We start from the raw sequence: 20,507 nt of genomic DNA, 5'->3' as shown, positions 1-20,507 counted from the left end.
TCCCAGCTCTGAATTCACTCACTGTGTAGTCTGGGCAAAGCAAGTGAGCTTGACTATAATGGGGCAGGAAGACCCACACTGCTATCCCAGGCATGGTGGAATATAAACCTAGGGATAGCATGTGTGTGGGTGTCTGAAAAGAATACACTTTTATCAAATGTAGAAGCTTATGGTTATTTCTTAAGATTTACTCCCAGATCTTTGAAATCTTTTGGTTACTGGTATCCCTCATTTTCGGAGAAGGCAATGGCACCCCACTCCAGTACTCTTGCCTGGAAAATCCCATGGACGGAGGAGCCTGGTGGGCTGCAGTCCATGGGGTTGCTAGGAGTTGGACACGACTGAGTGACTTCACTTTCACTTTTCACTTTCATGCATTGGAGAAGGAAATGGCAACCCACTCCAGTGTTCTTGCTTGGAGAATCCCAGGGACGGGGGAGCCTGGTGGGCTGCCGTCTCTGGGGTCGCACAGAGTTGGACACGACTGAAGCGACTGAGCAGCAGCAGCAGCAGCCCTCATTTTGCCTGTCAGACGTGGCTTCTTGGTTAAAGATGAACATTAATGTCTGTTGCCTGGAAAAGTCCATGGACAGAGGAGCCTGGTGGGCTACAGTCCAAGGGGCTGCGAAGAGTCAGACACAACTGAGCGACTGAGCACATAATGTCTCTTTGGGACCCTAGGAATATAATCCTTCATTGAATTGGAATGGGTAGCCTATCCCTTCTCCAGAGTATCTTCCCGACCCAGGAATCGAACTGGGGTCTCCAGCATTGCAGGTGGATTCTTTACCAACCGAGCTATCAGGGAAGCCCAGAATTGGTTCATCACTTCCCAAATGCTAGCTCTTTGCTTACATTGTCCCTTCCTCTGGAAATCCTCCTTTTGTCCCCCTAGCCAAAGCTCCTCCTTCACCCAAATCCTACGAATCCTCCCCCCTCTGTTGACAGCCCCACTTACTTCATAGAAAACCTTCCCTGACCATCCCAGCCTTTGCTGATCACTCACCTTCTTGCCTGAGCTGACAGAGCACTTAGAGTACATACAACAGAGCTGAACGTAGAATCCACTGGCCCTTCTTCCCACCTGGGCTTTCAGATCCCTTGAAACAGGGTAAATTTTGGTGTATGGAGTCCAGAGCAATGGATGGAAGGTCCTGTTCTATCACTAATTAGCCACAGGACTTTGGATAATTTCTTTGATTTCTCTGAACCTTACTTTCTTATGGCTAGGGGTAAGCATTGGTGGACCTAGTGGGTGTTAAGATACTTTGGAGGCAATGAAGCATGATACTTCTGACAGATAGTAGAATCTCTGTTATCCTTAGGGGTTGGTAAGAAAAGCCAGGTCTCTATAGAGTCAGCAGATAAGATTTGAATCCAGGCCCTGCTATATATTGCCTGTGTAAATACATGCAAGACATTTCTCATCTGCCAAGTAGGAATTTCTACCTAGTGGAGATATTGGAGGAATTAATGAGACAATGCTTTCAATTGCACAGGGCTGCATCTACCACATAGTAGGTGTTCAATAAGGTTTGCCCTTCTCTTGATATATGCTCCAATTTTTAATAAAAATGTAAGTTCTGTCTTTGTCAACAAATATTCTAAATACAGTATGGATAATATATTATATTATATTTACCTAATAACTGTTCCTAGTAAAGTGAAAGTGTTAGTGTCTCAGTCATGTCTGACTCTTTGCGACCCCACGGACTGTAGCACACCAAGATCCTCTGTTCATGTAATTCTCCAGACACAGATACTGGAGTGGGCTGCCATTCCCTTCTCCAGGGGATCTTCCTCATCCAGGGATCGAACCAGAGTCTCTTACGTTTCCTGCATCGCAGGCGGATTCTTTACCATCTGAGCCACCAGAGACTCAACCCTAGTAAAGGCATCTGTTAAAACTGTGAATGGTCAGCGTCCATGTGGTAACCACACTTTCCCCAAAAAAGCTAGAGTCCTCTTTTCTTCACAAGGGCCGTCTGCAGATGTGGGTGGATATGTTTCCTGAAGATATGCCTCAGCCTGGACCTCCTGTTGACATTTCTCCAAGGAAACCCAAAGGGTAAGTAGTTGCAGCCTCATCTTCAAGGAAAGAAACCATGGTGCAGACTAAAAGACCTGGTGTCTGACACATTACACCAATCAGCTGACACCTGACAATCATGCCTGACTTTCTACCTGGTCAGTTACATCAGGAGTGGTGGTAGTAATAGTAGCAATGGGGATGGAAATAGTGGCCCCTGTTTTATGGTAAGAGCCCTGAGTGTCAACATTCTTCCACATCCAAAAAATGTTGGTTGATGGAAGGAGGATCTGCTCAGAGAAATTCATATTCATGATGATTCCAGCTGGGACACTTGGTTTTGATGGAACGAAGACCTTAAGTCTTAATATTTTGAACTTGGTAAAGTCGAAGAAGCTTATAGACTCAAAGCAATACCAGAATCACATAGACACCAATCGACTCAACCTCCAGGGTCTTCAACCTACGTCTCCCTTCCCTTATCCCAGGTATGAACTGAGAGTAACCATCTGGAACACAGAAGATGTCATTTTGGAGGATGAGAATATCTTCACAGGACAAAAATCGAGTGATATTTATGTTAAAGGGTAAGATCATCAGCAAACTCCATCCATCCTTTGCTTCTCCTGTTCACCCTTTAACCCTCAACCAAACTATGCTTCATGGAAGGCATTCCACCCACACCTCACAAAAGGAGGCTTTCTTACTCACCTTGTTAGAGAGGTCACTTTCTTTGCCAAATATTTGGTCATTTTACTAAGAATGATTATCTCATGAAATATTTTTGTGAGAAAAGTTTGTTTATATGAATGTCTCTTCCTGTTAAATGTTGAATGCCTAAACTTTTTGAATGACATTCAAAATATATTTACACCAGCAGAAAGTAGTGAACTATAGTGCTATTGATGAAAGATTAAGTGTTAAGATTATAAGCATGCATGCTAAATTGCATCAGGCATGTCTGACTCTTTGCACCCTATGGACTGTAGTCCACCAGGCTCCTCTTTCCGTGGGATTCTCTAGGCAAGAATACTGGAATGGGTTGCCATTCTCTCCTCCAGAGATCTTCCCAATTCAGGGATCGAACCTGAGTCTCTTATGTCTCCTGCACTGGCAGGCAGGTTCTTTACCACTAGCACCAGCTGGGAAGCCCACGGTGACATGAAGATTGCTCAGTTGTGTCTGATTCTTTGCAACGCCCATGGGCTACACAGTCCAAGAAATACTCCAGGCCAGATGCTGGAGTGGTAGCTGTTTCCTTCTCCAGAGGATCTTCCCAACCCAGGGATCAAATCCAGGTCTCCCACATTGCAGGTGGATTCTTCACCAGCTGAGCCACAGCCTAACACAAAAGTTGAAATTTATACCTTTTCATTTGCTACTTTGATAAAAAAAATTTTATCAGCCTAGGACCTAGGAAACTAAATAATTTGTATCTCTCTGCTACATCTTGGCTATGACACAAATGCCTTTGTAGGTTTCCTTTAGCCCCTAGTCAGGGAGGGAGAGGAGGTGGTAGAGAACCAGAAACAATATGACTTAAACATGTACCCTAATCAAGAGGGAGGGGATATATGTGTACATATAGCTGATTCACTTTGTTGTACAGCAGAAACTAATACAACATTGTAAAGCAATTACACTTCAATTTAAAAAGTAAGAAAAGAATTGTAGTTCTTTTAGCAGGAAAATTTCAAAGAAACAATAATTTTTCTCTCCACAAACTCTGAGGAAGTTAAATTACTTAGAGGTTTTCAAAATAAATATTGCATAACCTAAGGTAGTCTATGATTTAAAAAATAAAAATAGAATAATAATCATAATAACATATAGAAGTTATCTATAATAATAACTATAGATAGCTTCTTATCCAAAATCTTCTCAATAAACTACTTGTTTTCAAACAAAATATTCAGTATACTCTCAAATACAAGCAATAAAGCATAAATATTATTGTAATAAAGTGTACCAATGTTTTAACAACAACAACAAAATGTGTCCTCAGATAAAATTCATCTCAGAAACAGTAAATTCTTTTCAGTTTTATCTCTTTGTCTTCCCCCAGCAAGAACCCGTCTTCTTCATTGACACTCTCGTTTCTGGTATGCCACTAAGTCTTATTCATTTTAGGTCCCAAATAGCTGTCAGCAGTATCCATTCTCCTTATCGTCACCCATCATCATCATCTTTTTTTTTTAATAATTTTATATATTTATTTATTTTTGGCTGTGCTGGGTCTTCATCCCTGTGTGGGTTTTTCTCTAGTTGCGGCAAGCCAGGGAAGCCAGGGCTACTTTGTTGCAGTGCGTGGGCTTCTCATTGCTGTGGCTTCTCTTGTTGCACAGCACAGGCTTTAGGACATGTGGGCTGCAGTAAATGTAGTTCCCGGGCTCTGGAGCACAGGCTTGGTTGCTCCAAGGCATGTGAGCTCTTCCTGGACCAGGAATCAAACCCAAACCTCCTGCTTTGGTAGGCAGATTCTTTACCACTGAGCCACCAGGAAAGCTCCACCATCATCATCTTTCCCTCCATCATTTCTTGTGGGGGTCAATACTATCTGAATTGGTCTCTCCATATTCAGTCTTACTTCCAATAATCTGTTCTTTATGTTGAAAAATGAGTGACCTTTTAAAAACTCAATCTGATCACATCAGTCCTGTACTCAAAATCTTTTAATGACATCCTATTTTCTCTGGACAAGGATCTAAAGTCTCTCATAAGTCCTAAAATATCACATATAATGAGCTGCTACCTATCATCTCACTGGATCAGTTCCCCCCTTGCCTTCTCTAGTCACACTGAGCTTCTCTCCTGTCTTAGAATGTATCCTAACTTCTTCCATAGGGCCTTTGCATATCCCTCACTGGTGACTTCTTCCACCCCACCCATTTCCCTCTATCCTCTCCCCTCCACGACTGTGGCTCCACAAAGACAAGGATCACCTCTGCTTGCTCCCCATCACCCCGTAGCATCTGGCTCAGCCCTTGCTTCATAACAAATACCACACGTACCTTGACTGGCCGAGCACCATCTTTAGCTAAATAAAGGTACCCTTACCTAAATTATTGTACCTTTACCTTGAGTGGTACCACTCTTCTCAGAAGAGAAGGATCTTTATCTGCTCTGGGGTAGTTTGAAGTAGAGGAAGGGATATTTGCTTTCAGAAAGTAAGTGGTATGGCATTATCAATTAGTTTGAATTAAAAGTACCTATTTTCTCAAGAGTTAATTAGCCATGGATAAAGTACTAGAGGAAAATGTATTCCTAATAGCTTACTTTATACTCAGCATGGAGGAGAAAGACCAGATAATACTAAGAGGAAATAGCATCATAGATCATTTGGAATACACAAAGCTCTGGACATATACTATCTCATGTAATTCCTCAGAATTCCCATGAACTAGATTCTGTGATTGCTTCCATGTTCCAGATGCAACAAAGGCACAGAGAGTTAAGACAACTTATCTATGGAATGGAGTAATGTAATAAAATGTAGTGTGATATAGTGGGTGCAGAAATGCCCCCTCCCCCATAACGAAGTCTCCCAGGGTGAGAAGAAACTCATATTAAACTTTCATTTCACATTTCCTGAGTTTTCCCTCTTTACTGCAGATATACCCAAGAACTACTGAAGACAATTCCCCAACCTGACTTAGAATGAGAGTCTTATTTCTGCTTCAGACCCTTTGATCCCTATTTATAGCTTTCAGATTCAATGGAAATTTCCATCTGAATCTATGTCATAATTTTAAAACTATGATCCGTGACCACAATGAAACTACTTCAGTCACTCTTGGTGATGCTGATGCATGAATAATGTGCTCAGAGGGTTTAATTCTTTCTCTGTCTTCATTCAGGTGGTTAAAGGGTTTGGAAGACGACAAGCAGGAGACAGACGTGCATTACAACTCCCTGACCGGAGAGGGGAACTTCAACTGGCGCTTCCTATTTCCGTTTCAGTATCTCCCAGCAGAGAAGCAAATGGTCATTTCCAAGAGGGAGCATATATTTTCATTAGAGAAGATGGAGTGTAAGACACCAGCTGTGTTGGTGCTCCAGGTTTGGGATTTTGAAAGACTGTCCTCAGATGATTTTCTGGGTAAGGTAGAGACTTCATCAAAGTCATATTAATGTTGAGGGTTTTATCTCAACTTCTGAAGAGTTTAGTCTGACTTTGCTCCACAAATAATCATTTCGATGCTGTTTAATAATTTTGATAGCAAAATATTGGAACATTCCAAATAGCCCTTAATATAAGGTAATTGACTCAGTAAGTTATGGTACATCCCTATGGTAGAAGATACATATTCAAGTAACCTTAAATTGGTCTTTGCTCCAATGCCAAGAAGCTGTTAAATTTTGAGCTAATCACTGGTCTTTTTTGTACCTCAGTTTTCCTCAGTTGTAAAATGGGAATAATAAAATTGTATACTTCAGAGGGTATTGGGAGGTATATATTTGATAATCTAAAAGCGAAGTACAGAGTTTCATACAAAGTAGTGCTCAATATGTAATAACCCTGCAGCCATTAAAATATTAGAATATTTAATCAGTTGGATAGTTAGGCAAGGTGCATCAAATGAAAAAAGTATGTAAAAAAAATCCCCTTTTGGTAAAAAGTGTGTTTATTTGTGTAGCAGAAAGAGTCAGAGACAGCCAAAGAGACAGAAAGACTGACATGAGAATATGAACTAATAAGTAAGGCAGTGATCAACTTTTGGGAGGTAGGATTATGTAAATTTTTTTAACTCATGTATATATTTTAAGTGTCCACAGTTAACAAATACTACTTAATAGGAAAGTTTATTAAAGAGAGAAATATAGTATTCTCATGGCATTCTCTTATTATGACTTATACTTACTTGTTGAAAACTAGTGAATGGCAACCAAAAAGAAGCAGACTCACAGATACAGAGAATAAACTAGTGGTTACCGATGGGGAGAGAAGGGAGGAGGGGCAACCCAGGGGTGGGGGTGTGGGAGGCAAAACCACTGAGTGTGAGACAGGCTCCGGGGTGGATTATACAACATAGGGAAATATGCGAGTATTTTATAACAACTGTGAGTGAAAACTAACCCCTTAAAGATTGTACACAAATTTTCTTGAAAGAGAAAATTCATTGTTGAGAATCCACGAAGGTACTGGAAGAGTTGCTACCAGGACAGTAAGACTTAGTCCCCAGCCTGGAGGAGTTTAATGGGCTCAGAAAGGGAGGGGTGATGGGGGGAGGAGGTTCTTCTAGGCTGATCAGTGCTAAGGCAGGGAAAAGCTCAGAGGATAGACACAGAATCTAGATCATACTCGGGGAACAGAGAAGAGGCCCAGCAGATGATATCAGAAACCGAGGCTTGAAAGTTACATACAGTAGCTCTGCCCTGGTCTTCTACCTGCTGCCACAGCACTTTCTTTTATTTAATACTTTTTTTTTTTTTTTTTTTTAACGTGGACCAGTTTTTAAAGTCCTTATAGAATTTGCTATGATATTGCTTCTGTTTTATGTTTTGGCTTTTGGGCCGCGAGGCATGTGGGATCTTAAGATCCCCGACCAGGGATCGAACCCACACCCTCTGCACTGGAAGACAAAGTCCCAACCACTGGACTGCCGGGGAAGTCCTGGTGTGCTGCCACATTATTAATGCCTTAAACGCAACACACATGTCTTGGTCATATTTGTGTCCTGGATACCTAGCACAAGCTATTGATCCCTTGTGGTCCTGATTGAATGACCAGTGAGAGGATAGATGAATGGGTGTGTGAATGAGGATAATGATGGATTTTAAAGCCCTTCCCTAACCTGTTAAGGGCATCTCTTCACAGGCTCCCTGGAGATGAACCTCAATAGTTTCCCCCGAGCAGCGAAGTCTGCCAAAGCCTGTGATCTCACCAAATTTGAAAATGCAAGTGAGGAGAACATGATTTCCATATTCCAGCAAAAGCGTGTGCGGGGCTGGTGGCCTTTTGCTAAAAGCAAAGAACTCACGGTAAGTCAGAGCCGTAGAAGATGGGGTGGGGATGGGGCAGGCAGAGGACCCATGCTCTTTAAATGAGTCATTTTGTAAACTTAAAGAAAAATGACTTGAAATGACAGAGAGCCCTTTAGGGCAAAGATTCTTCTGAGAAGCAAGAATTCTGAAAAATTTATAAATGCATTAAGCCCTCCGTATTTCAGCATGCTTGATTTAATAGCAATCTATGTCAGGGTGGATTTCCATCCTCTTGGCTTGAACATATGCCCCTGGCATTAATTTTTTTTCAACATCTCTTGAAATTATGCATACATTCCTGACGAATGTGCAATTTTAATGCAAATGCTTCATCCCTTCACCTTCAAACGAAAAACTCAGTTTAAAAAGTGATCTATCCTTTTAAAACTTGCTCCAGAGGATGCTGGCAGAAAGGAGAGCCATTCACCCCTTTCCCAACTTGCCAACTTGCTCCATCCTGTGTGACACATACTGTAGGAGTTCAGACATTTCATGAGTAGTGGGAAGAAAGTTTCCCTTACCCTTTCTTTGAGCTCCCTCATCACCTGTGTAAGGGAGGACGGAGGACTCCAGTGCTCAGTGAAGTTGAGAAAAGGGACCAGGACCGCATGGATGGCCCCCTTTCGCTTCTATGCTTGTCTTCAGGGGAGCGTGTTCTCCCTTCTGCTCCTAGTGCCCAGAAGTCAGAGCAAACCCAAGTCAGGACCCTTCAGGTCACAGGTCTGGGTATAGACCGAGTTCTCAGTCTCTCTCTGTTCTGTGGACTCAGTGGGGGCAAGACATGGATTTCTTTGAGCCTAACTGGGTAAATGGCAGCTGCTGACCTGACTCCATGGGGTCTAGTTCTAGCGTGTTTTCTTGGAGGCTTTCTCTTCCTTCCATTCTCAAGTTCAGTCCCCTCTGTGAGATGGGATCGGAAGAATGAGAATTCAAGCAGACGCCTTCTTTCCTGTCCCCTCAAGTATGCACTGAGGTTTCACTGAGGTTTTACTATGTGGCAGCCTCTGCACTCCTTTCCAAGCTTCATGGCTTAGCACATAATAGATGCTCAGTTAGTGAACTGATTGATGAATGGATGAGTTCAGAAATGAAGGTTCATAGCAATGTTATTCATAATACCCCAAATTGGAGCCATCCAAATGTCTATCAACTGATGAATGGATAAACAAATTTGATATGTTACTAAAAATTTCAGAAACACAGACCTGATTGAAGTAAAGAGGCATTTATTTGAGGTTTGTTAGGACTATAGCTAGAGAGAGGCAGATTCAAGAAGCACTTGAGTTCTGTTCTGTTCCACTACAAAATGAGGGAGCCTGGTAAAGGCAAAACACCACAAAGTTAAGCAGATTTTTTTGGTTACCAATCAGAAATCCAGTTTGGCAAGAAGGGTGCTTTTTAAGCAAGGGTTGGTTGGGGTTTGAAATGATTACATTGTTGCAAAAGGAGGGGGGATCTTTGAAACTGCAAGGTTGCAGGGAGCAGGTGATGGCAGATACTGTTTTGAAGATGGCTAGTGGTGTCTTTGGAGAAGGCAATGGCACCCCACTCCAGTACTCTTGCCTGGAAAATCCCATGGACGGAGGAGCCTGGTAGGCTGCAGTCCATGGGGTCGCTAAGAGTCCGATAGGACTGAGCGACTTCACTTTCACTTTTCACTTGCATGCATTGCAGATGGAAATGGCAACCCACTCTGGTGTTCTTGCCTGGAGAATCACAGAGACGGGGGAGCCTGGTGGGCTGCCGTCTATGTGGTCACACAGAGTCGGACATGACTGAAGTGACTTAGCGGCAGCAGCAGCAGTGGTGTCTTAGAATTTGATACAGTTCAGAAGATTGAAGTTCTCAATGATTTAGGAACTTGGATCTGCAAAACCACCTGGCTCCATTTTGGATGCATGAACCATAGTTACTCCATTTTGAGTTTTAAGTGGCTTTACATATGTCACCATCAGGTATATCCATACAATGGAATAAAATTTAACCACAAAAAAGTATAAAGTGTTGACACATGTTCCAACAGTAGACTGCTAGCTATTTCTCCAGCAGAAACAGGTTATTTGGGATTAACAAAGAATTGCAGTTTGAGATCTGCAACCATGGCTGCTGCTGCTGCTGCTAAGTCGCTTCAGTCGTGTCCAACTCTGTGCGACCCCTTAGACGGCAGCCCACCAGGCTCCCCCGTCCTAGCCATGTGCAAGTCCCCAGCAAAAAAATGGACAGAACTCTTTTATGGAGGGAAAAAGGAAGCTGGGAGTGCTATAGTTAACAAAGAATCCATGGCTTTTTATTGGCTGAGTCGTGACTGTCTCTCATTGGATGAGCTGTGGCCAGGCTAGAAGAGGAAGTCTTTCTTCCTGTTAGGTTCTGCTGTCTGCATAGGGCATGAGAGCCCCCTTTGCTGATATCTCCACTCTATTTTAATTGAGATTTCTGTCTACTCATTTTTACAGTTTCCATGCCTGTAAAATGAATAGTTCAGACTGGGTGCCTCCAAGATGTGTTTCTAGCAAAGACATACTCTATTTCCAACTCTGCGTGAACTCCCCTCCTGTGCCTTGCAGCCAGCAGTCAGAACATCACTGTCCTCTTATTCCAATTACCAGCAGCCAGGAGGGGTTTGTTTATGGGCTATGCCACCTGCCAGGCTTATTTTTAAAGCCACTTATCTGTACACCCAAGTTGTGTAATTGAGAGACTTGGATCACACAGCTCCTAGTGTGGAATATAGGATAGTGAGTGAAAAACAGCTCCAAATGGAATTGCAAAAGCACAGGCATCCTTTGGTGAAGGAACAGGACTATGTATAGAACATGCTTTTCGTTAAACACATTACATTATGCATCTTATTATCCTGCTAAAAGCAACCTTCAAAGAAATCACTCTTTCAGGAGATGAAGATCAGGAAGTTTCTTTTATAGCTTAATATTGTGAGTCTACAGGTAGGTAGCCCAGGTAAGTCCCAAGAGCATAATAACTAAAATTAAAAGAGACATTTCTTTGCTCTCAGTTTAGTATGAAAAAACCGTTGTCAGCATTTACGATGGCTCCATACTCATACGCTAGGCACTAAAGGCTCAGCAATCAATAAGACATGTTCCTGCCATCCAGAAATTCACAGTTTAGCTGAGGAGACCTGTAGACAGACAAACTGTCTGAAGAGTACGTGGCAAATTCAGATTCCACAGGAGCAGAGAGGGGAGATATTTTTCACCTGAAGATCGTTTTTAAGACAAACTATATTATAGAAAATTTATAGAAAATTTTTAGAAAATTTATAGAAAATTCAAAAGACACCAAAATGCAGAAAGGAAGAAATAGTGCCCATATGCAAATTGCTCAAAAAAAACAATTGCTAATACATATTGTTATTCCCGATATATACAGATTTTGGTTAATTTTATATAATCGTGATCATTCTATGTTAAAAATAATGCCTTGTTCATTTTGGCTTATTCAGTGTTATAATAAGCATTCCTCTACATAGTATTAGGAATATGATTAACTCTTTATATTCTCAAAATAGAAATGCCACAGTTAAATCATGTGTTTTTCCTCAACATATGTTCATTTAAAAAAATTTAAGCATGCAGAAAAGTTGACTAGGACAAGGATCAGCCACATACTCACCATCTAGACTCAGCATTTGTTGATATTTTGCCATATTTATTTTGCCTGTATATGTGAATATATATATGTGTGTGTATATGTATAGGTATAGATACACACACACATACATTGGCTGAACCATTTAGGAGTAAGTTCTAGACATTCTAACACTTTACCCCTAAATACTTCCACGTGCATCTGCTGAGAATACGGACATCCTCTTACATAACTACAATGCCATCATCACATATAAATTAATAATATTGCCATATATAACTTGAAATCCATATCATATTCATTTCTCCTTCTGTAAAAAAGGATACCCTATTGTCCTCAAATGTATTTTATAGCTTTTTTTTAAAAAAAATAAGATTCAGTTATAGTTGATATGTTGCTATTACTTATCTTTTTGATCTATTTTATTTTCAAATAGGCCCCCAGCCATTTTTATCTATCATCTATCTATCCATCTATATATTATCTAATTATATCATTGTTTTTCATTTATTAGTTGGCATTTATGTGTTAAGAAGAGCTTTCTCTCATCAAATGGATATATATTATAGTCACCACATCCCCTAAAAAAAAAATCAGATAAATGTTTAATTCTCTCCACTCACTACCAAGTTTTTGAATCAAGAATTAGTGTAAGACTCATACTTAGTGGTGGTAAGTGAGATTTTTTTCTCTTACTTTATTTTTTTGTATCATCATTGACTCATGAATTTAAAAATATTTTTTTCTAACCCAGTAGCAAACAAGATTCCTAGCACCCTGACACTTGTTTCTAAATATCAATTCCTACTAAAAGAATCCATATATCTTTGGGGAAATGGCTGACTCCAGGTCAGGGGCAGATAAATGCAATGTGGCCCTGAGACATCTTATTATAACATATAGGACAATTTGAATATCCAAAAGAATATGACTATGTGTTTTGTGTTAAAGCTTTTTCTGAGTTTTGAATTATTTCCTTAAATTAGCTATTGAGAAATGGAGTTCCTAGGTCCAGAGGTGTGATCATGTACTATAATGCACACAGTCACACACACATGCATATGTGTGCACATACATATGTATGTGTATGTGGGCTTCCCTGGTGGCTCATCGGTGAGAATATGGGTCCTTGGGACTTCTTTGAGAGTTTTTTGAATAAGCAGAATATATTTCTCATTAAATTATGCATTTCTGTCCATAAAGTAGTGTTGAAGGTAAGAACTATGATTTTTTAAAAGTTTGATATTCACCAAGCACTGGAGTGAGCACTGTATAAGTGTTATTTATTTTTCAAAGCAACTTTATGGGGTACATGCTATTAACATCCCCAGATGAGTGAGACTCAGACGGGCAGGTAATTCACCCAAAGTCACACAGCTAGTAAGTGGCAGAATCTGATTTCAGATATAAATTTGTCTGCACCAAATCCTACTCACTCAATTCCTGTGCTGTGTTATGCTATGCCTTGCTCTACTATTCCCTGTTACTGAAGGCCAGCCATTAGATGGAAGTAAAAAACAAGTTTTTCTTTTCTTTTTAAAGCCAATTTTATTAATACATAATATATTTACATACAGAAAAGAGTAATATACATTCTAGAAAAGTGTACCAACCATGAATTTTCACACACTGAACACTCCCATCGGTACCTAGACAAAGAAGCAGAACCTCTCCAGTGACCCAGACCCCTCATGTCACTGTCCTGACCGCTATCCTGACCTCTAACCTCATTAATTGATCCGTTGCCTTCTTTAGCTAAATGAAATCACACAGTGTATTATTTTGTATTTGGCCTCATCTGTGCAACATTTTTTTCTCTCTATAGCAAGTATGTGTTTTCAACATTTAACATCAAAAATATATTAAAATGCTGGGGAATGGCAGTGATTGTGAGATTCTTCTTGAACATTTCAGAAAAGGCATATTGATTGATTGTTAAATAAATAGGCTGATTCACTTCTTCCACAGAATGAAACCACTTAGACACATAAAATAGCAGATGTTGTTTTCTCAGTCGTGTCCAACTCTTTGCAACCCCATGGACTGCAGCACACGAGGCTTCCCTATTCATCACTGTCTCTTGGAGTTTGCTCAAACTCATGTCCATTGAGTCAATGATGCCATCCAACCATCTCACCCTCTGTTGCCCCCTTCTTTTGCCTTCAATCTTTTCCAGCATCAGTATCTTTTCCAATGAGTCGGCTCTTCACATCAGGTGACCAAAGTATTGGAGCTTCAGCATCAGTTCTTCCCATGAATTTTCATGGTTTCTTTCCTTTAGGATTGACTGGTTTGAGCTCCTTGCTGTCCAAGGGACTCTCAAGAGTCTTCTCCAGTGCCACAGTTCAAAAGCATCAATTCTCTGGGGCTCTGCCTTCTTTATGGCCCAACTTTCACATCCATACATGACTACTAGAAAAATCACAGCCCTGACTATATGCACCTTTGTTGGCAAAGTGATGTCTCTGCTTTTAATACTCTAGGTTTGCCGTAGCTTTTCTTCCAAAATAGCGGAGGATGGGATTTGGTGTCAGAGGACCTGGGTACAAATCCTAGTTTTGTGGCATAAGTTAGCAAACATCATCAAGCCTTTGTTTCCTGGGCTATAAACTGGGAATAAAAATGTCATCTATCTTGCCAAGCTGTCAAGTGGTTTAAATGGAATAATATACCACCATACATGTTATACAGCACTCTAGCTAAGCTTATTGTTAAGCAATGAAGAAAAAAAGGCACCTATGATCCCTTCACTCTCATACTCACTTGTTCTCCATTGGATTTTGTCCTCTCTTCCAAACATTCTGGAGCCCAGCGGTTGGTTAGTGACTCTTAAACTCTGTCAAGTATAGAGGAGTTGAATGAGGCTCCTAGCATATAAAAGTATTGCACAGTGGAACCCAGATCATTGCTGGAAAACCTCTGGAAATCAGACAGAGGGTCTTATCTTGCAGATTGGAAGCCCTCTCTGCCATGCATGGGGAGCTGGCTTCTTGGGTTTATTCCAGCCATGAAATCTTACACGGTTATCCTAAGCTCTAACTCCGCCTTTCATGAAACCTAGCAGTTAGAGCCAAGTTGCTTTAAAGAGCCTCTGGCCATCTGATAGAAGAGGAAACTAAGGCCCGAGAAGACAAATGCCTTTAGGTGGCAATGATGAAGACAATCACAGAATCATCTCGTGTTAGAGCTGGGAAGGGTCCCGTAAAAATTTTAGTCCAATTATCTGGCAATCGGAAGGCAGCCTGCTATAAAGGAAAGAGCATGAACTTTGGAATCTTACAGAGTTTGGTTCAAATTGCAGTTGGTTAGCTAATTGCCTATGGGACCTTGGGAAAGTTATTTGACTTTTATGGCTTTATTTCTCTATCAATATAAAGGAGACCTACTTTGCTAGTCACTATGATAGATTATAGACAAAAAAAAAAAAAAACAAATCTGGGACGAAACAAGCATTCAATAAAGTGTTGCAATTACAGTTAGAGTTATATTACTATTATTGTACTGTTGATAGATGTGTAGAGGAGTGACAAGAATGGATAAAAGCTTTATATTCTTTCTTTCCAAGCATTTCCTCAGTCCCTTTATGTGCAAGGCATTGCTGATGGAGCCAAAATTTCTCAATAGGAATGAGTATATATACACATATTTTTAAGGAATATTTCTGGGTCATATGAATTTAATCCCTTCTGAGTTGGGTCACAGTACTAGTCTAAAGAATGGATGAGATTACCTAGATTTGAACTCATGACTTCACTTGTAATAAAAGCCCACTGTGCTTCTTTACTAATTCAGACAGCCATGACACTACCTCTCTGAGCCTGCTCCAAAAAAGTGGAAAAAAAAAAAGTGAAAGTGAAAGTCACTCAGTTGTGTCTGACTCTTTGTGACCCCATGGACTATACAGTCCATGGACTTCTCCAGGCCAGAATACTGGAGTGGGTAGCCTTTCTTTTCTCCAGGGGCTCTTCCCAACCTAGGGATCCAAACTCATCCCAAATACTCTCCTTCTCTCTAATTCCTCCGATGATTACATTTTCGTAGCTACCAGCAACTAAATCTGTTTGTTAAGAAGCCCTGGCTTGGGCTTCCCTGGTGGCTCAGTGGTAAATAATCCACCTGCCAAAGTAGGAGACACAGGTTTGATCCCAGATCTGGGAAGAGCCCACGTGCCGCGGAGCAACTAAGCCCATGGGTCACAGCTGTGGAGCCTGCACTCTAGAGCCTGGGAGCCACAACCCATGTTCACTCTAGAGCCCATGTGCCACACCTACTGAAGCCCACGTGAGCTAGAGCTGGGGCTTGACAACAAGAGAAGCCACTGCAGTGAAACCCCTGCCTACCACCACTGGAGAGTAGCCCCACTCTCTGCAACTGGAGAAAAAGCCCGTGCAACAGTGAAGACCCAGCACAGACAAAAAAGATAATAAACAAATAAAAATGAAATATATAGATATATATATGAAGAAATCCTGGCTTTTTCAGTAAGAATAAATAAGTTAACACTAGATCATTGGTTCATTAGAACCTTAGACCTTTTTACTGGGTAGGAAATCAACCTCAGAAGTCAGGTAATGCCCCATCCACACGAGATTCAGAAAGGCAAACTTAACAGCAAACATAGGTGCTGAAATTCTTTGATGTTGCTCCAGTCTCCTGCCACTTCTGTGTCCCTCCTATCATCTTGAATCTTTTCTAATTTTGTTTTTTTGGCCACACCACACAACATGTGGGACTTTAATTCCCTGGCCAGGGATTAAACCTGTGTCCCCTGCATTGAAAGCATGGAGTCTTAACCACTAGACCACAAGGGAAGTTCCTCACCTTGAATCTTGATCCACAAAACCAAAGGAGCAAGAGAGAGGGTCTCCTCCACCAAAAACAGGAGCTCTACTAGATCAGTGATCCTATTTTTCTTAATCATTAAGTCCCCAGGGCCTAGAACAATGCCTGGTATACAGGGAGCCTCCAAAAGTAGTGAATGAACAAGAAAGAATGACTCTCACCTTGTACAGAAGTCCTGTCTCATCCTTTGATAACCCGACTTATATCCCTGCCAATAACTTTGGCACGGTGCTCTGAAGAAGCATATGATTCACAATTTTCAAACCAAAGAGACTGTTTCTCACTGAGAGGAGAGAAGGGAAGAGAGTGCTAGAATAAAAGGATAATTCTAAAATACTTAGAGGGCACAGCAAAAACAAGGATGACAGAAAAGCCATTTGGCAAATGTAGGTCCATACACACCCAGCTCCGCTTGAGAGCCATCGACAGGGAAGAAAGATGGTAGCAGATTCGAAAGGGTTTGCTACTCAAGTAATTAGTCCCCTTTTCTGTTTTCTATAATTCGTATTACTTCTGCAGATATTAAATGATTACAAGTGAAATAGTCCTTCCTTTTGAGAGCCATCAACAGAGAAGAAAGATGGTAGTAGATTCAAAAGGGTTTGCTACTCAAGTAATTAGTCCCCTTTCTGTTTTCTGTAATTCACATTGCTTCTACAGATATTAAATGATTACAAGTGAAATTTGTGTTTCTATGTGTACACGTGGGATCCCCTTGCCTCACAAAACTTGAGTAACATTATTTCAGGACTTTTATTGTCCATCGTAAAAATGGCTTCTCCCAGGACCAGAAAGATATTTCCTCAATAATAAAGCAGCAGATAGGCAAAATCCTTCCTGGCATTATCCCATATGATAACACTTCTTCTCCAAAGTTGGCCTTGCCCTCCCCGCCAACCCGCACCCCGCAGTTCTTTGTGACTAGAAACTGAGAATTTTGTCTTTGTGCAGGGCAAGGTTGAAGCCGAGTTCCACCTCGTGACGGCAGAGGAAGCTGAGAAAAATCCTGTTGGAAAAGCCCGAAAGGAGCCAGAGCCCTTGGACAAGCCCAAGTGAGTGAAGTCACGGGGATGAGGGGATCAGACATGGGAAGGGCCCTCTGTGGGCCCCGTATCAGAGGATGCAAGCATTTCTCCAAAACATCCCTCTGGGAGAAGCGAGAAGTGAGGAGGAGTCAATAGCTACTATCCGATTCGTGTAGTTTTTGGTTCTTTGTGTTTTGTTTGTGCTTAGTCACTTAGTTGTGTCAAACTCTTTGCAGCCCCATGGACTGTAGCCCACCAGGCTCCTCTGTCCGTGAGATTCTCCAGGCAAGAATACTAGAGTGGGTTACCATTTTTCTCTTCCAGGAGATCTTGCCAACCCAGGGATCGAACTCAGGTCTCCCGTGTCCCCTGCATTGCAGGCTGATTCTTTATTGGCATGGTTTTATAACTGAAAAATATTCCAAAAATCTTACACAGTATCCAGCAAATGGAAAGGACACTTTTTCATAATACTACCAAATAAGCAATTCCAGAATAATTTCATATATGTTTTCAGTAATTTTGTATGGGAATGTGAGTTTCACATGAATTTTTTTCCTTGTGTTTCTCTAATCATGCATACAAAATTATCTTCATATTTCACTTATCCTTGGCTTAAAAATTTTACCTTGTTGCCATAATTGTCAGAGGATTTTTTTTTAATGGGTGTGAAATTGTTCACAGACTCAATACCCATATTTAAGTTGGTTGCCATTCCATAGTTGGATGTTTAATTTACTTCTACCTTTTTCCATTATTGTAATATGATAAAAATGTTTCCCCTTTATAAATTATCACTTAAAATAAATTTCCAGAAGTAGAATTACTAGAAGCAAGGATTACCATATTCCATTTAAACCACGGTTATATATCAATTAAAAAGTAAACATACAGAGCTTCCCTGGTGGTCCAGCGGTTAAGACTTCACCTTCCAATGTTGAGGGTGTGAGTTTAATCCCTGGTTGGGGAGCTAAGACCCTACATGGCTTGTAGTAAAAAAATCAGAACATAAAAGCAATATTGAAACAAAGTCAATAAAGGCTTTAAAAATGGTCCAAATCAGAAAAACTAAAAAAAAAAAGTTAAAAAAGTAAACATATGTATCAATAGATATGAAATATGTACACAAACTACTCTCTCAAATTACAGCTGTCTTGTTCCTCCCTGGACCCCAAGTGTCTCCTGATGAGTAGGTGTTCCTTTCTTTGCACCTATATCTAATCTGTCATAGTGTTGGGAACATAATGGTTGGAAACACTTTGAAGAACACCAGAGAAATGTAAGATATAAACTCTGCCTTCCGGAAGCTTTCAGTCTGTTTAGGGAGAGCACACAGATTCATAAAATAGTTATCAGTGTGGAAAACACATGTTAGGTTCAAAAAGGGGGTAGGTCAAGCAATGAGTGAGGCAGAAATTCAGAACCAGAGGAATTATTGTGGACTGGGGTGGTCACAGAGGGCTTCATGGAAGAGGTGAGGCTTGAACTGGTCAGGGTAGGACAGACAGAGGGCTCTCAGTTCTCTGGCTAGGTTCTAACTAGGCTCTTGCCCCCCTCAGGACCACTCTTTAAAATGATGAGGAATCATTATCACATAAAAAGTTAGCGTGCTCCTGCTTGAAGACAACATGGTCTTCTCCCATTTTCAGGCCTTTCGTTGTGGGTCCTCACAAAACTGAGAGTCAGAAATCCTTCCTGAGATCTTGAGATTCGTATGTGTTGACAACCTGGCACCTTCCCTGATCTTCTCTTGCTTCCTTCTCAGCCGCCCGAACACCTCCTTCTCTTGGTTCGTGAGCCCCTTCAAGTGCCTGTACCACCTCATCTGGAGGAACTACAAGAAGTACATCATCATCGGTTTCATTCTGATCATCCTCATCATCTTCCTGGTCCTCTTCATCTATACCTTGCCGGGAGCCATCAGCCAAAGGATTGTTGGGGGCTCGTAGAGGGTCATGGAGAATCCAGACCCTCCCTTTCTGCTGATCCCCTCTTCTTCCTCCTCTGTAAATAGATAGGAATGTGTGCTCTGTGCAGGCACCATACTGGGTAAACCCAAAGACCTAAGAGCCACTCCCTATAACTAAGGACACATCAGCTCTTCTTGGAGGAAATGGGAGAGAAACTGTCCCTCCCTGCTCCAACCCCTGCTAGCCCTCTTTCCAACAGAAAAACCTTAAGGCATGGTTTTGCCCATGGGCAGCATGAGATAATGGCTCCTTTACCCTATAGTAGTCACTGGTGACCTTAAATTGACTTAGGTGAATATTTTCTTTCCATAATTGGTTTTATTCTGAGAAGTTTAATTCTAGGTCTCAGATATTATTGGAAACACTTCTTTTTAAGTATTAAGTAAATTTTTTTACTGCAAATTAAACTAAAAGCATTTTAGCAAATTACTAGATGTTTAACCTGTCCCATATATCTTAACCTTGTTTTAATCCTTACAATTTACAGGACACATTCACTTATTCAGGCTGAGAAGCTGGCTTGGAATAAACTTTATATACACCACTTAAAATACTTCATCGTTGAAAGTCCCATCTAAAAAGATGTTGCTGGTTTTCCATTAAATGCTTGTAGAACATGCTCAGTAGTAGTAATGAGTTCTGGAGAAATCCATTTGTATTTATGCATATTTATTTAGCATATGGCAATTTCCAAGTGGGAATTAAAATGTGATTCTGGGTATGTGTGAATAGGACGGGAAGCTCCATGAGACCAGTAGGAATTCTCTTTAGTCAGATATATAATCCCCACCAAATATGGTGCCCCCCTAGCCCTACACCATGATGTGAATAACCATCATCCGCGTTATTCAATCTTACCACCATATATGGTAGGTTCTGTCATGACTCTTAAGCACAGATTAATTTCAAAAGCAGTCTTAGAAACAATACCCAATGCACTTGTCAGATGGGGTCAGTTTTTCTTAAATTAATTCTTTGATCTTCAAAGTAACACAGTGTAGATCTGCCATCCCATCTAAAGCAGGGAGCGGAAGTGAGGGTCTAGTGTTC

At 40.9% G+C, this 20,507-nt stretch overlaps 1 protein-coding gene across 1 annotated transcript in view; it reads left to right on the top strand.

Annotated features, from left to right (window-relative positions):
• Nucleotides 1-20,010, top strand: part of FER1L6 (fer-1 like family member 6) — a 173,224-nt gene extending 153,214 nt beyond the window's left edge. The window contains exons 36-41 of the mRNA XM_002692627.6: nt 1,980-2,068; nt 2,518-2,616; nt 5,887-6,128; nt 7,848-8,011; nt 17,414-17,514; nt 19,253-20,010. Coding sequence (XP_002692673.5) covers nt 1,980-2,068; nt 2,518-2,616; nt 5,887-6,128; nt 7,848-8,011; nt 17,414-17,514; nt 19,253-19,436 — 879 coding nt within the window. The 3' untranslated portion in view covers nt 19,437-20,010. The remainder of the gene's footprint in view (nt 1-1,979; nt 2,069-2,517; nt 2,617-5,886; nt 6,129-7,847; nt 8,012-17,413; nt 17,515-19,252) is intronic.
• The last annotated feature ends 497 nt before the right edge of the window (nt 20,011-20,507 follow it).

The sequence above is a fragment of the Bos taurus genome, chromosome 14 (genome assembly GCF_002263795.3).
Source record: "Bos taurus isolate L1 Dominette 01449 registration number 42190680 breed Hereford chromosome 14, ARS-UCD2.0, whole genome shotgun sequence".
In the NCBI taxonomy this organism is placed as follows: domain Eukaryota; kingdom Metazoa; phylum Chordata; class Mammalia; order Artiodactyla; family Bovidae; genus Bos; species Bos taurus.
Note: the sequence above shows the minus strand (reverse complement) of the source record. Positions and strands in the feature narration are given on the sequence as shown.